The 14743-nt window shown below is 43.2% G+C and overlaps 1 protein-coding gene across 4 annotated transcripts in view; it reads left to right on the top strand.

The window, feature by feature from the left end:
• FBLN7 (fibulin 7) overlaps nt 1-14743 on the top strand; it is a 92354-nt gene that overhangs the window by 50605 nt on the left and 27006 nt on the right. For 2 of the 4 annotated variants that reach the window (XM_035271971.3, XM_035271969.3), the window contains one exon: nt 52-344. In XM_035271971.3, coding sequence (XP_035127862.1) covers nt 52-132 — 81 coding nt within the window. In that variant the 3' untranslated portion in view covers nt 133-344. Of the gene's footprint in view, nt 1-51; nt 345-13618; nt 13741-14743 lie in introns of those variants that run through there. The other 2 variants (XR_013526388.1, XM_078348931.1) reach the window with 2 other exon arrangements.

The raw sequence follows: 14743 nt of genomic DNA, 5'->3' as shown, positions 1-14743 counted from the left end.
CTTCTCCCCTGACCCAGCAGTTGTTCTTATCTGCCTTTTCCTCTGTGACAGCCTGCCTGCCTTGTCATCACAGAGCCACAGGAGGGCCTTAAACCCCACACAGATCCTTCTAGACCAAGGACCCATTGTTAAAAGCATGGATTCTGCCTGAGTTACTTCCCCTTTGAGAAATCATATCTCAAATACATAACCTGGTAATATAACTGAAGAAATAAAAGCGATTGCTCCTCCTGGACGCCTGACTTCTCCCTGAGCATGAGACAGCCCACTTCCTTCTAAGAGGGGATGCTGACTCTCTTCCTGTCTGGGTTGGCTACACTGGAATAAATGAATAAGAGAGCACAGAGGTGATGTTTGGAACTGTTCCACGATATAAATTTGTTTTGGCCACATGGGAGATTGATAAGGACAATATCTGGCATTGGAGAGTTTAGGAAAATGCTTGAGTTGCCATGGATTCCATGGCCTTTTGTTTCTGATGAATTCACCATAGGATGACACCCTCCAGGTAACCAAAGAGAGAAAACATTGGCCAGAGCTGAGTGGGGTGTGGAGTAGAGTGGGGAAGATCATTCAAGCTAAAACTTAAGAGGTAGTGAAGCTGTAAGAAAGTTTTGTTATCTAATTACATGTCAAGCTACTGGTGAGATTTCATCACACATATTTTATTTAAAGCTTTTTTTATTTGCTCTGGTATGAGATGGAGCCAGAAGTGTGTCACTAGTTCAATGATCAAGCCCTATATCAAGATGGTTTCTAGTGAGACACAGTCAAGAGTTGCTTTTGAAATTTTTCTTCTCCCATGGGCTCAGCTGTGATCTCTGTGTAACAACAGAAAAAGGACCAGCAAACTAAAGTTACAAGACTTTATTAAAACATTATCCATGGTATCCACAGCCTTATGTTTCTAATTGTAGCTATGCTGGGCCAGAAGCCTGCATACCACCCGGTCCCATATACACAGCACCAGGTGGAAGAGTCCAAGGGCCTGGCTAGGTTCCTGAATGGGAGATGTCACGGCTGTGGGCTGGGGACTGGGGTGGGTTGGGGAACAAGCCTCTCATGTCCCAGAAGGTAAGGAGTGTTTGGAGAGTCTTTAGAGAAGATGCCTCCTAAACTGGTATATGATGATGACTTTGATGCCAAACACTGCAGTTTAAAGCAATAGTTTCCATCACCAAGGTCTGCCGTCATCAAACCTGCTTCCCACTGATGAAATCACACACCCGACAGCACCAAAGTATGAATGGCTGACTACTTAGGATGTGGATGATGATGGCTGGGCACTTCTTGTGGATGATGTGGATGGTGGGTATTTTGTGGATGGATGGGCACTTCTTGTGGATGATGTGGATGATGGGTCTTTTGCGGATGGCTGGGCACTTCGCCTTGTGGAGTGTCTTGTTCTCTATATGCTCTCTCCTCACTCTCCTCTATGGAATCAATTTTTTCTTTTATTTTTTCAGAGCTCCACTCTGTACTAAGTCGGAGTAGCTAGTAGTTAACCAGTATTTATTTGTACCCCGTTTCAGGTAATATAGTTTCATAGTACTTGAAGGAGGGGCTTTAAGACTTTTTATTGTGCAAAGTTGCAAACATATGCAAAAGTAGAGGGAACAGTGTAATGAACCCCATGTCTGAATCAGTAGCTTCAATAATGAACACATGGCCAATCTTGTTTCATCTACTATCACCCCACCTCATAATGATTTTGTAGTAGATTCAATCCTATCCTTTCACCTGTAAATATTTTAGGATGTATCTCTAAAAGACAACTTAAAAAAGGGATAACCAAAATACCATTCACATCTAAAACATTAATTCCTTAATAGCTTTCAATATTCAGTCATTGTTGAAATTTCTCTGAGTGGTTTATTTTTTGGTTTACTTATATTAGGTCTATGCACCATAATTTATTGATATGCCTCTTAAGTCTTTTTAAAATCTGTAGCAGCGGGTCTCACACGTCAGCATATATTGGAATAATCTGGAGGTTTGTTGGAAGACAAAATATTGGGTCATTTATACTGCATAATTTCTCACAGTATGAGTTTTTCTGAGTGCATCTCTGTCTTCTCTATTTCTTACAATTCTAGAGAGTTAGTCAGATTCACGTTAGATTTATTTTGGCAAGACTATTTTATTGGTGGTGACACATCCTTCCAGTAGGAGGAGCATGATATCTGGTTGCCTCTCTTTTCTGATGTTAGCACCCATTGATGGCACAGATCCATTACTTCTGTAGGGGTTGCAATTAATATTCTAGTGCTATTGATTTTTTCTTTATTAGCTGACATACTTTGTAAAGAGAAACTTACTCTCATCAGTTATTTGGTTACCCTGAGATTTGGTTTGTATCAGAAAGGCAGGACTGATTCTTGGCTTTCCTCCCTTTATTTTTCAGTTTTCAAAATGAGGTGGTTCACAGGCATCTTTCCAATATGTCCTGTGAGAGTTGTTTTCTTCTTTGAATACATTATGAACTCATGGTTGAAACATACCTAATGTTATTATGTGTTTTATCATCTGTATTAATAGTAATTATAGTTACTGTCTTTGTTTTTGCTCAAATTGTTCTATCTTTGGTCCTTGACAGCTGCTTCAAGGTGGCTGATTCCATTTGACATGACCCTAGTAGTCTTTGATAGTTTCCTAATTAACTTGTATGACAAGATTTTTATCTTGTATATTTTCTGCCCCAGCCCTGAAATCAGCTGTTTTACCCCAACAATCCTTGGTTCCTTCTAGTGGGGAATGGTAATTAGACATCAAGGTCTGGGTGCTCAGAACGCTCATTGGTAGTGGTTATGTCACTGTTTCCTGGCTTTAGTGGCTAGAGCTAGGAAATATGTATTATCAGTATTTTTTAAAGATAAAACACTACATGAGTTCATACTGATACTTCAAATTTAATTCAGGACTACTGTGGGTTTTTGTTGTTTTGAGGGGAGAATTGGCATAAAGGCAGGGTCTTTTTTGTCACTCAGGATGGAGTGCAATAGTACAATCATAGCTCACTGCAAACTCAAATTCCTGGGCACAAGAGATCCTTCCACCTCAGCTTCCCAAGTAGCTGGAACTACAGGTCCACTCCATTATACCCAGCAAACGTTTATTTTTTGTAGTGTTGTTGTTGTTGTTGTTTTGTTTTTGAGAGAGAGTCTAACTCTGTTGCCCCGGCTGGAGTGCAGTGGTGCAATCTTGGCTCACTGCAACCTCTATCTTCTGGGTTCAAGTGATTCTCGTGCCTCGGCCTCCCAAGTAGCTAGGATTACAGGCATGCACTACCACACCTAGCTAATGTTTGTGCTTTTAGTAGAAACAGGGTTTTGCCATGTCAGGCTGGTCTCAAACTCCTGTTCTTAAGTGGTCTGCCCGCCTCAGCCTCCCAAAGTGCTGGGATTACAGGCATGAACCCCCATGTCTGGCCTTGTTTTCATTTTTAATGTAACTTCATTGATCCTTTATCTGCTCTCCTTCTCTCATTCTGAAAACCGCCTTCTAAACATTACCAAAATAACTACATATTTAAGAAAATTATTATAAGAACAATGCCAACCTTAACACAAAAATATGATAACTAAAAACAGTTAAAATCATTTTTTTTCTGCAATTCTTTGTGTCCTCAACATTTATACTATTAGGGATAGACAGTCAACTTGTTGTTGTAAAGTTACTTCGAATGGTTCCTCTCTCTGTGGCATGTTCCAAACTAGAATCAAGATTTACTGATTATACCTCCTTCATTTTTAAAGATTGTTTTTTAATTTTAACTTTGTTTTTTAATTATGTGAACCGTTTACCTGGTTCCAAAGTCAAATCTACAAGACAAAATGTATTCAGAGAAGTTTATCTTCTGATCAGTTCCCTTCACCCTGTTTCCTCCTTCTTCTATAATCAAATTTTCCCCCTTTATCCTTCCATTTAAACAACATAACCAAATGATAAATCAGAGCATGCTATTTCACACTTGCCTGGACCCTTCTATTTTGCTAAAAATATTGGATTTCACTCCATAGAACCATATAGTATGTTTTCCATTATAAAATGCTCCATTATGACAACATACCATTGTTTATTCAGCCAGTCACTCCTGATTGACATTTGGGTTATTTCTAGCCCTTTGCTATTAAAAATATTGCAGCCATATGCATATGTCTTTTTGTATTTTTGCCTTTGTATCTTTAGGGCCAAATTTTCCTCTGCAAGAATTATGTTACTTTCTGCCCCCAACAGCAAGGTATGGCATTCTTATTCCTGAATCAAAGAAGGCCCCAGTGATGCCTCCAGTTCTCACATCTGCTCCAACCAGCAAACCCTTCTTTGGAAGGACAGAGAGGCCTGAGTGGAGGGCTGTTCTACAACTAGCCCACCTGCCTGACTTGGGCTTCTGGGTATCAGTCAGCTGCCACCAGGAAGAGACAAAGAGGCAAACCGAGTAGATCACATATAGAAATGGAGCAGTAGAAAGTTAGCTAGGATTCTGGATGGCTTTTAAAAATTGCTTTTTAAAAATTATTATACCTCCATCACTAGCAAACAAAAAGGAAAATAAGCCAACAATGAAACACCACTGCAGAGTCACAGTAAACTTGATGGGTTTATTGGGAGTCTGAACATGTGCCCACGGAGAGACATGAGGAAGTGAGACTCAAATGGGCCACTTTCCACCAACCACTGACTTGGGCTTCTGGGTATCAGTCAGTTGCCACCAGCTTTGCCAAGCAATGATAAGCCTCACTTTACCAAGCTCTTACTGCAGGGATGGAAAGATGAACTTTCATGACTCTTAGCTTGTACATATGAAAATCTCTCAGTGTTTATGAGCTGCATAAATATCCTTGAATGTCTACTGTGTTCCAGGCACTGCTCTACTTGCTGAAGTTACAATGGATGAGATTGCCAAAGACACTGACTTCATGGAGCTTATGTTTTAGCAAGGGGACAGACAATAGATGTGTAGATGAAAAAATGTATAGTGTTAAAGAGGAATGAGAGCTACAAAAACAAAATCAATAAAAGGGGTTTGTGACTATACAGTAAATGTATATGTAATAGATGTAATTATAATCATCCCTTGGTATCTGCAGAGGATGGGCTCCAGGACCCCGCCCCCCCATACCAGAATCCATGGATGCTCAAGTCCCTGATAGAAAATGGAATAGGGCCGGGTGCAATGGCTCACACCTGTAATTCCAGCACTTTGGAAGGCTGAGGTATGTGTATCACCTCAGGTCATGAGTTCAAGACTAGCCTGGCCATCATGGTGAAACTCCATCTCTACTAAAAATACAAAAATTAGCTGGGTGTGGTGGCACACACCTGTAATCCCAGCTACTTGGGGGGCTGAGGCAGGAGAATCACATGAACCCAGGAGGCAGAGGTTGCAGTGAGCCAAGATTGCACCACTGCACTCCAGCCTAGGTGACGGAGACTCTGTATCAAAAAAAAAAAAAAAAAAAGGAAAGAAAAGAGAAAAGAAAACCAGAAAATGGCATAGAAAGCCTATGCACATTCTCTTGTATAATTTAAATAGTCTTTAGAGTATTTATAATATCTACTACAATGTAAATGCTGTGTAAATAGTTGCCATACTTTTTTAAAAGTATGTTATTTTTATTCATTTTTTCTGAACATTTTCGATATGCAGTTGGTTGAACCTGCAGGTGCAGAACCTGCAGGTATGGAGGGTCGAATGTATATCATCCGCGTAACTTGGGTGTTGCAAACACTGTAATCATGTGCAGTGACAGCTGGATCCCATATCTTAGGAGTTTGGCCTTAGGACTCAGAATTTCTTCTGAGTGTTTGAATGAGGCGGTAATGTAAGCCTTGGATGGCCATATTGGGCTCCTGTGCACAAAGGAAAGAAAGACAACTTGTCTACAAACAGAACAATGATGCTGATGTGGGCAGAAGGGAAACAATAGACCATGGGGCTTGAAAGCATAGAACCTAATTTTGTGTTCTGCTTATTATTGCTGCATAAAATATCCCAACACGTAGTGGCTTAGAACAATTATTTTATTACAAATTATCATGGATTCAGTGGGCCAGGAGTTCAGAGAGAGCACAGGGGAATAGTTTCTATTTGCTCCACAATGTCTTTGCTTCCCTCGGCTGGGCAGACTCCATGCTGGGGGCTGAGGTTACCTAAGGGTCACTCACATGTCTGCCTGGGCTAGGATGACCTAAAGCCTAGGACTGGTAACTGGAACAACAACCCTTGGACTCTCCATGTGGCTTAGCAACTAGAACACTGCATAGAACACAGCAGACACTCAGGAATATTTATGCAGCTCATAAACACTTAGAGATTTTCATATGTACAAGTTAAGAGTCACAAAAGTTCATCTTCCCCTCCCTGCAGTGAGTGCTTGGTAAAGCTGAGGCAGTGGTTGGTAGAAAGTGACCCATTTGGGTCTGACTTCCTCATGTCTCTCCTTGGGCACATGTTTAGACTCCCGATAAACCCACCTCTGAGCCAGGTGGCCTCAGAGTAGTTGTACTTCTAACAGAGTGGCTCATGTTACTAGTGTGAGTGTTCCAGGGAACAATGTGGAAGCTGCAAGACCTTTTAGGACCCAGTCACACAGTGTTACCTCTACCACACTCTGTTGGTCAAAGTAGTCACAAGAAGCCACTGAGTCCTGGAAGGTGGACATAGACCAATGAGTACTCACTGAATTGAATTGAGTTGAGAGGTTTCAAAGGATTTTAGGGCCATATTTTCAAAACGCCACACCTAGTTTCCTGTTTGGATTTTCAGTGCCTCATGCAACCTGACTTCCAGTCTGTGGGTCTTATCAGATAGCCCTCTGTCCTTTCAGTCTTCCTTTGTATGCATTCCTTTGGGTGTTCTTTTCAAACAAATGGTCTCTGCCTAAAGTAAAACTTGCCCTGTAGTTGAGAAGTAAGATCTCCACATCTGTTACAGGGGTACTTTGAACAATGGTAGAAACAGAGTGAAAAATCCAATGTGTATGGTGCTGCAGGCTCACTAAGGTCAGCGGTTGGGGGAAAGGGATCACTGGAATAGTCAAGACCAACTCATGAAAAAGCTGGCACTTGGTTCATGGAGAAGTTGGTTGGTATTAGAGGAAGTCTAATGAGAAACTTAGGCCACCCTTTGTCACAAAGAGCTTTCCAACAAAACACAGCATTGACCAGACCACAGAAATATTAGCTCACTTGCAAACAAGAGACTATGATGATGAATTCGATTTGGGTTGATGGGATTTTCTGAATCTGACCACCTTCTAATGAAAAATTAGATCTTAGCAATCTAGTTCCTTAGCTCAGGGAGCTCTTTAGCTGCATTCTTTAGGGGAAAAGTGTGCTCTGTCATATACCTTGCTTACTTATGCCAGGATTCACCTCAGTCATGGGGTGGCACTTACACAATAGCTTGTCTTCCTTTCTTATTGCTGGCTGAGTGGCCAAACATGTTTCTGCACATTAAAATCTCTGCCTCTTAGACTCGTTTGTCCGCCTGACCAAGACCAACCTCCATCATAGGAAGAGTTTGCTCCTCACCCCTTGCTTGGGACCTGAGTGGCAAGTGGAAGGAATGCTCCCATTCCTTCATTCCTACCTTCAGCTCCCAGAGACTGCCAGACCTGAATAGGGGCTTGGCTTGAAAGCTGCGGGAGAGAGACAAGAACATTGCCCTCTAGGGAGTCTTTCTCATACCAATTCTGGACTTCCTGTTATGCGAGATAATGTGGTTATGATTTAAGTAGGTTTCAGATGGAGTTCTTGTTTACAGCCAAAAGCATCCCTACAGACCTAACCTGCTGGATTCCCAGCTTCACAAGAGCAGGCATCTTGTCCGCATGCTCACTGAGGCAGCTCCAGTGCCAGCCTGCCCTGCGTGTGGGCAAGGTGATGGACAAGATACCAAACAGTTGGCATTTGTGGTAGACATTAGCAAATTTGGCCTAATACTTCCTCCTCTCCCAGCTCTAGACGCATGATAGGCTGGCACTCTTGCCCTCGTGGGAGGGCATGGCACTGGGACCAGTGCTGGCTTAGAAATGGTGCCAGTCTCTTCCAGGCCAAGGAACTCACAGATGTTGGGACCCTCCAGAGTTCTCTCTCCTCTCATGTGGCCAATGGCCCCACTCAACATGGAAGTTGCCCTGTCAGCTCGGGTGCCTGAGTGATCACACTGAACAGCTGACCTATGAGGCACAAAAGCATAAGCAACAAGTGGTTCTTTGTGTTTTAAGCCACAGCGATTTTAGGGTCATCTGTTGCTCCAGCATAACTATCCTGACTGACTCAGGACAGAAAGGGAAAAAATAAAATGACACGATCCCTCCATCATTGATGGTAAGATTATGCTGTGGACTTAGGAATAAGAACACATTCAACTCCTTGCACCTGCCTTACCCCTCCCCCAAAATTATTTTCTTCTTCTTCTTTTTTTTTTTTTTTGAGACGGTTTCGCTCTGTCACTGAGGCTGGAGTGCAGTGGTATGTTCTCAGCTCTTTTCAGTCTCCACCTCTCAGACTTGAGCAACCCTCCCACTTCTGCCTCCCAAAGTGCTGGGATTACAGGCGTGAGCCACAGCAGCCAGCCTGATTTCTTAAATTGCAAAACTCAGGCTAGAATGGCCTGTGACAAAGGTTAGAATAGCCCTCCCAGCATCATGGAAGAGTCTGAGCAGGGACTACCTTAGCTCTGTCCCAGCCTCTTGCCTGAGGAGCATAAGAGGCTTTGTGTTGTAGGCTGAACTGTTTCTCTCAAAAAGATATGTTCATGTCTGTATTAGTCTGTTTTCATGCTGCTGATAAAGACATAACAACAATTGGGTAATTTATAAAGAAAAAGAGATCCAATGGACTCACAGTTCCACATGGCTGGGTAGGCCTCACAGTCATGGTGGAAGGCAAAGGAGAAGCAAAGGCATGTCTTACATGGCAGCAGACAAGAGGAAGCTTGTCCAGGGTAACTCCTCTTTATAAAACCATCTCATAAGACTTATTCACTATCATGAGAACAGCACAGAAAAGACCTTCCCCCATGATTCAATTACCTCCCACCAGGTCCTTGCCATGACACATGGGAACTGTGGGAGCTACAATTCAAGATGAGATGGGTAGAGACACAGTCAAACCAAGTCAGTGTCCTAACACCTGGTACCTATGAATGTGATGTTGTTTAGAAATAATGTCTTTGCAAGACTTGGAACCAATACAAATGCCCATCAATGATAGACTGCATAAAGAAAATATGGCACATACACACCATGGAATACTATGCAGCCACAAAAAAGGATGAGTTCGTGTCCTTTGCAGGGACATGGATGAAGCTGGAAACCATCATTCTCAGCAAACAGACACAAGAACAGAAAACCAAACACTGCATGTTCTCACTCATAAGTGGGTGTTGAACAATGAGAACACATGGACGCAGGGAGGGGAACATCACACACTGGGGCCTGTTGGGGGGTTGGGGGGCTAGGGGAGGGATAGCAGGGGGTAAGGGGATTGGGAAGGGATAACATTAGGAGAAATACCTAATGTAGGTGTGACAGGAAGATAGATGTAGCAAACCACCATGGCATGTGTATACCTGTGTAACAATCCTGCACAATCTGCACATGTGCCCCAGAACTTAAAGTATAATTTTAAAAAAGAACAAAAAGAAAAATGTCTTTGCAGGTATAATGAAGATGGGTCATTGTACAATGGCTGATGTGCATAAGAGAAAACAGTCACATATACACAAACACACACAGACACACAGAAACATGCAGAGAGAGAGGTCAACATGGTGAAACCCTGTCTCTACTAAAAATACAAAAAATTAGCTGGGCATGGTGGCGCATGCCTGTAATCCCAGCTACTCAGGAGGCTGAGGCAGGAGAATTGTCTGAACACAGGAGGCGGAGGTTGCGGTGAGCCGAGATCGCGCCATTGCCCTCCAGTCTGGGTAACAAGAGCGAAACTCCATCTCAAAGAAAAAAAAGAAAAGACAGAAGCAGAGATTGGTGTCATGTTTCCACAGCAAAGGGATGCTGAGATTGCTGGCAATCACCAAAAGCTAGGAAAAAGTAGGAAAATTCCCTGTAGCCTTCAGAGGAAACGTGGCCCTGTATACACCTTTATTTCAGACTCGCAGCCTTCAGAACTGTGAGAGAATGCCACCTGATTTGTGGTATTTTGTTCTGGTAGCCTTAGGAAATGAACACACCTAGTATCCTAACCTCCCCTCCAAACATCAGCTGAGAGTCAATCACCTCACTTTGCTGAAAGGGGTCATCTCCATCCCAGGGAACACAGAAAACCACCAACTGTCAACCAGTCACTCACTTCAAGTCCAAATCCTGCTCAGCCATCCTTTTCTTTGCCAATAATCTTGCAAGACGATGACTTTATTAGTGTAATTGCAGCTAAATTTAGAGTAAGAGAGGAAAGCCATTTTGCAATGAGGGCAGAGTCACACTGGGACATTGAAGGAGCTGATTTTCAAACATTGTGGTCTTTTTTTTTTCTATTTCTGAAAGAGACATTGACTAATTTTATAACTAGTAATGACATAATTCTACTCACTTCAGCAGTAGAAGATGAAACAAGGGGCGCAATCAGCATATTTCATAAAGAGATTCATTGACTCCAGGGATAGGAAGGACCATAGACTCTTAATCCTCACCCTGGATTCGCCTGGAGGACTGCAAACAAAATCAAAGCCATTCGCTCCTCAGAATCTGTAGGATCAAAAACACCCCCTCTCTCACACCTCCTCCTCTAGCCCTGCTGTCTCCCATCTCTCTAACAACATTCTTGCAGCATCTCATGTGGCTCTTACCCTTTTCTGTGGTCTGAATGTTTACGTCTCCCCCAACCACCCAAATTTATATATTGAAACCTCATGTTCAAGGTGATAGTGTTATGAGGTAGGGCTTTTAGGAGGTGATTAGTTTATAAAGGTGGAGCTCTCATAAATAGGATTAGTGTCCTTATAAAAGAAACCCAGAGGCTAAGTGCGGTGGCTCATACCTATAATCCCAATACTTTGGGAGGCCAAGGTGGGCAGATCACTTGAGGTCAGGTGTTCAAGACTAGCCTGGTCAACATGGTAAAAACTGTCTCTACTAAAAATACAAAAATTAGCCAGGTGTGGTGGTAGACATCTGTAATCCCAGCAACATTGAGGGCTAAGGCAGGAGAATCTCTTGAACCTGAGAGGTGGAGGTTGCAGTGAGCCAAGATCGCACCACTGTACTCCAGCCTGGGTGATGGAGTAAGACTGTCTCAAAAAAAAGAAACCCAAAGAGTGTGTTGCTACCTTTCATCATGTGAAGTCACAGTAAAAAGGTACCATCTGTGGATCATGAAGCAGGTCCTCACTAGACACCAAAGCTGCAGGTATCTTGATCTTGGACTTTCCAACCTCCAGAACTGTGAAAAAAATTTTTTTGTTTGTATTGGTCACCCAGCTGAAGGTAGTTTGTTATAGCAACCTGAATGCACCAAGATATACTCTCAGTAAAGCCAGGGAAGCCTCCCTCCTCTGTAGTCTACCAGTGAATGAGTCAGGCTAACTAATTGGAATCTCTGCTTTTATTAACTTTGGGTGACATTACAGAGCAAGTGAAGGACTGTGTGGGTTCCATCTGCTCACTGATTAAAGTCAGATTCTGCCCTGAGAAACCTTCAGAATGCATGACCCACATTTCCTTTTCCTCTTAGACAAACAGAAGGGAAAAAAATGTAAAATCAAAATCAAAAGTGAGTCAAAAGACAAATGGACAGGAATTCCACAGAAATGCCTCCCAGGTCAAGGCGGTCCCCCTATCTGAGAAATTGCCGGGAGTGTCTTGTCTCCTTCAGCATCCCTGCAGGCAACTCTTTCTCTCCGTGGTGGGAGACAGTTGTAGGGTGGGCAGAGTCACTTCCTGGTGTCCATTTCTCTCATTTGCCACACTTTTCCAGTGACAGAGTGAGAAATTGCTCTGTTGGCAGCAAGGCTGTTGGAGAGAACTGAGAATTGACACAGAAACCACAGCTTTTCAACACGGTGCTCTAAAGCTAACCCATAGATGGCACCCATTCAGAAGATGAACGACACAAACCATCTAAGCAACATTAACTCTCCTAACACCCACTCACTCACACAGCCAGACAAGATCACTGACTCTTCCAGCAACAATGTAGTTTACCAAGTCTGACCCATCCCTCCCAGGATCATCCTATGACTTACTGTGGTCTCAAATGCCTGGTCTGTCCCTAACTCCCTCCTGTTCAGATGTTCCCCAGTTCGCCTCTGCTATTGTTTGAATGTGCCCCCCACATGTTCATGTGTTGGAAAATTAATTCCTCCACCCTCATGAATGAATTAATGTTAGCACTGCCCTCATAAATGGATTAATGGGTTAATGAGGCTTCTGCTGTCATAAATGGATTAATGTCACTCTCACAGGAGGGGGTTCATTACTGAGGGAAGGGCTTTATTATAGAAATGAACTCTCTCTGGCGCTCCTACTGTTGCCCTCTCACCATGTGATGCCTTTCACCATGGTATGATGCAGCAAGAAGGACTCACAGGATGCCAGTTCCATGCTCTTGAACTTCCCAGCCTCCAGAACCATGAGCTAAATAAACATTTTCTTTATAAATTACCCGGTCTGTGGTATCTGTTCTAGCAACAAAAATCAGACAAAGACACCCCCCGCCATATGCAGTCTCTTTTGCTGCAAAAATAGTAAACCTGACTTTATTGACAATATAAAAGTTCCTGGTGGTCTTTGACTGAGAGACCTCAACTCCCAACTCAAGCAACCAGTGCTCTCAACTGCAATCCCTGATCCACTGGAGTGTGGTGATCAGCTGTGAAGTGTGTATTAGGTAGTTGGTGACTAGAACTAATTAAGATTCCCAAGTATGAAAATAACAAAGGAGTATGGCTTGCTCAGGAAGAACTGTGCTGAGCCATGGAGGACACCTCAGACACTCACGGGAATGTCACATAGGGGTGGCATGTATGCACCTAGCATAGGGAACCACTAGCTGCATACTTGGCTATTCTCCTTCATTTCTGCCTTTGTCTGGGGAATTCTTGAATTGCCTGAGCAGAAGGACACATCACCTCCACCTATGCTGTTTCATGGATTTGCCTCTACCACTTCAAGGCTTACATTTTTGTTTCTGTTTTTATTTTGTTTTGTTTTTGAGACAGAGTCTGGCTCTGTCACCTAGTCTGGAGTGCAGTGGCTTGATCTCGGCTCACTGCAACCTCCACCTGTAAGATTCAAATTATTTTCCTGCCTCAGCTTCACAAGTGGCTGGGATTACAGGTGCCCACCACCACACCTGGCTAATTTTTGTATTTTTAGTAGAGACAGGGTTTCGCCATGTTGGCCAGGCTGGTCTCGAACTCCTGACCTCAGGTGATCCACCCACTTAGGCCTCCCAAAGTACTGGTATTACAGGTGTGAGCCACCGTGCCTAGTCTTAAATGTTTTTTAAAATCCTATTTATTCTTTTTCATTTAAAGGTCACCATTTTTCATATTGTTGGATAGAGAAAAGCAACACCCATTCAAATGTTTTAAATTTTAATGATTTAGTGAATATTGAGCAAGTGCCTTTTGTGTGCTTGATCCCTGCAGGGAATACAGCTTTGAATGAGGCAGTATGCCCTTCTACCGCTTCCAGAATGTCCGGGAGGACAGCTTGAGGCAAACAGTGTGAATGCTGCTGAGATCACAGGAGGGTAGAAGGTAAGATGTACCCTTGCCTGGTTCACTAAGGCTGCCTCTGACAAGAGGAAATGTGAGTGAGGCCTCACAGGCAGGAGGCAGGGCCCACTGATGGCTGTCCTGGACTCCTTTACAAATCCTGTGATTTGTCCTGGAGAGTTCTGAACAACAGATCTTTGCTCCTTCGAGGGGGATGGTGGGCGGAAGGCCTGTTTCATGGCCCATCATGTAGCTCCGACACCACAGCTTTATCATAGCTACAGAGCCCTTGCCAAGACTTAACAGAACGAAGGCCATGGGCCCCAGTGGTGTCTTCCCAGGTGAAGGTCTTCCAGGTCTCCCATTTGATCCAGGGTACCCTGTTCCCTGACTTGCTGTTCCAGCTACTTGGCAGAAGGCCTGCATATCCTATTTTAAAAGTCAGGGGCATTTTTTCCCTTCTTTTTTTTTTTTTTTCCTGGTTCAGATTTAGCTGTAGGACACATCCCAAAGAACACAACCCCCCAGAACTTCAGGCAATCCAGAGTGGCAGGAGCCAGGGGAGGTTGGGCAGGTTTCTGTTTCCTGTGGGGCCGCTCACATCATCTCCCAACTTGGGAAGAACATAGAATCCTTCACAACTACACAAGGACAAGCATTCAGTCTCTGAGATAATAAGGAATTCACAGCAACCAGGCTTTCCTCCTTCATGGACTGAAATGACTATTTTATGTGCATTTGGCTGAAATAAGGAGCATTTCTGTTGATTCCGGGTTTACCTAACCAAGTTCAGCTACATGAGGAAGTTTAAATTGGCTTACAGTCTGTGGGCATATGGAAGGCTGAAAAGAGCTGGTGTGTCAGCAGATATGGGGCTGAATCACAAATTTGTTCAGGAAGTCCAAGATTAAAGTCTAGTTTATATTATTATGTAACAAATATACCTGCCAAGCAACACATCCAGGCAAATAAATTTGAAGTATTTTTATGTAGGATACAGCTGGGTTACAAAGCTTGTATTTATTTAAGACTTACAGGAATAGTAAATATGACCAT

This window comes from Callithrix jacchus, chromosome 14 (assembly GCF_049354715.1).
Source record: "Callithrix jacchus isolate 240 chromosome 14, calJac240_pri, whole genome shotgun sequence".
Taxonomy (NCBI): domain Eukaryota; kingdom Metazoa; phylum Chordata; class Mammalia; order Primates; family Cebidae; genus Callithrix; species Callithrix jacchus.
The sequence above is the reverse complement of the archived record's forward strand: the minus strand, read 5'-3'. Positions and strand labels throughout refer to the sequence as shown.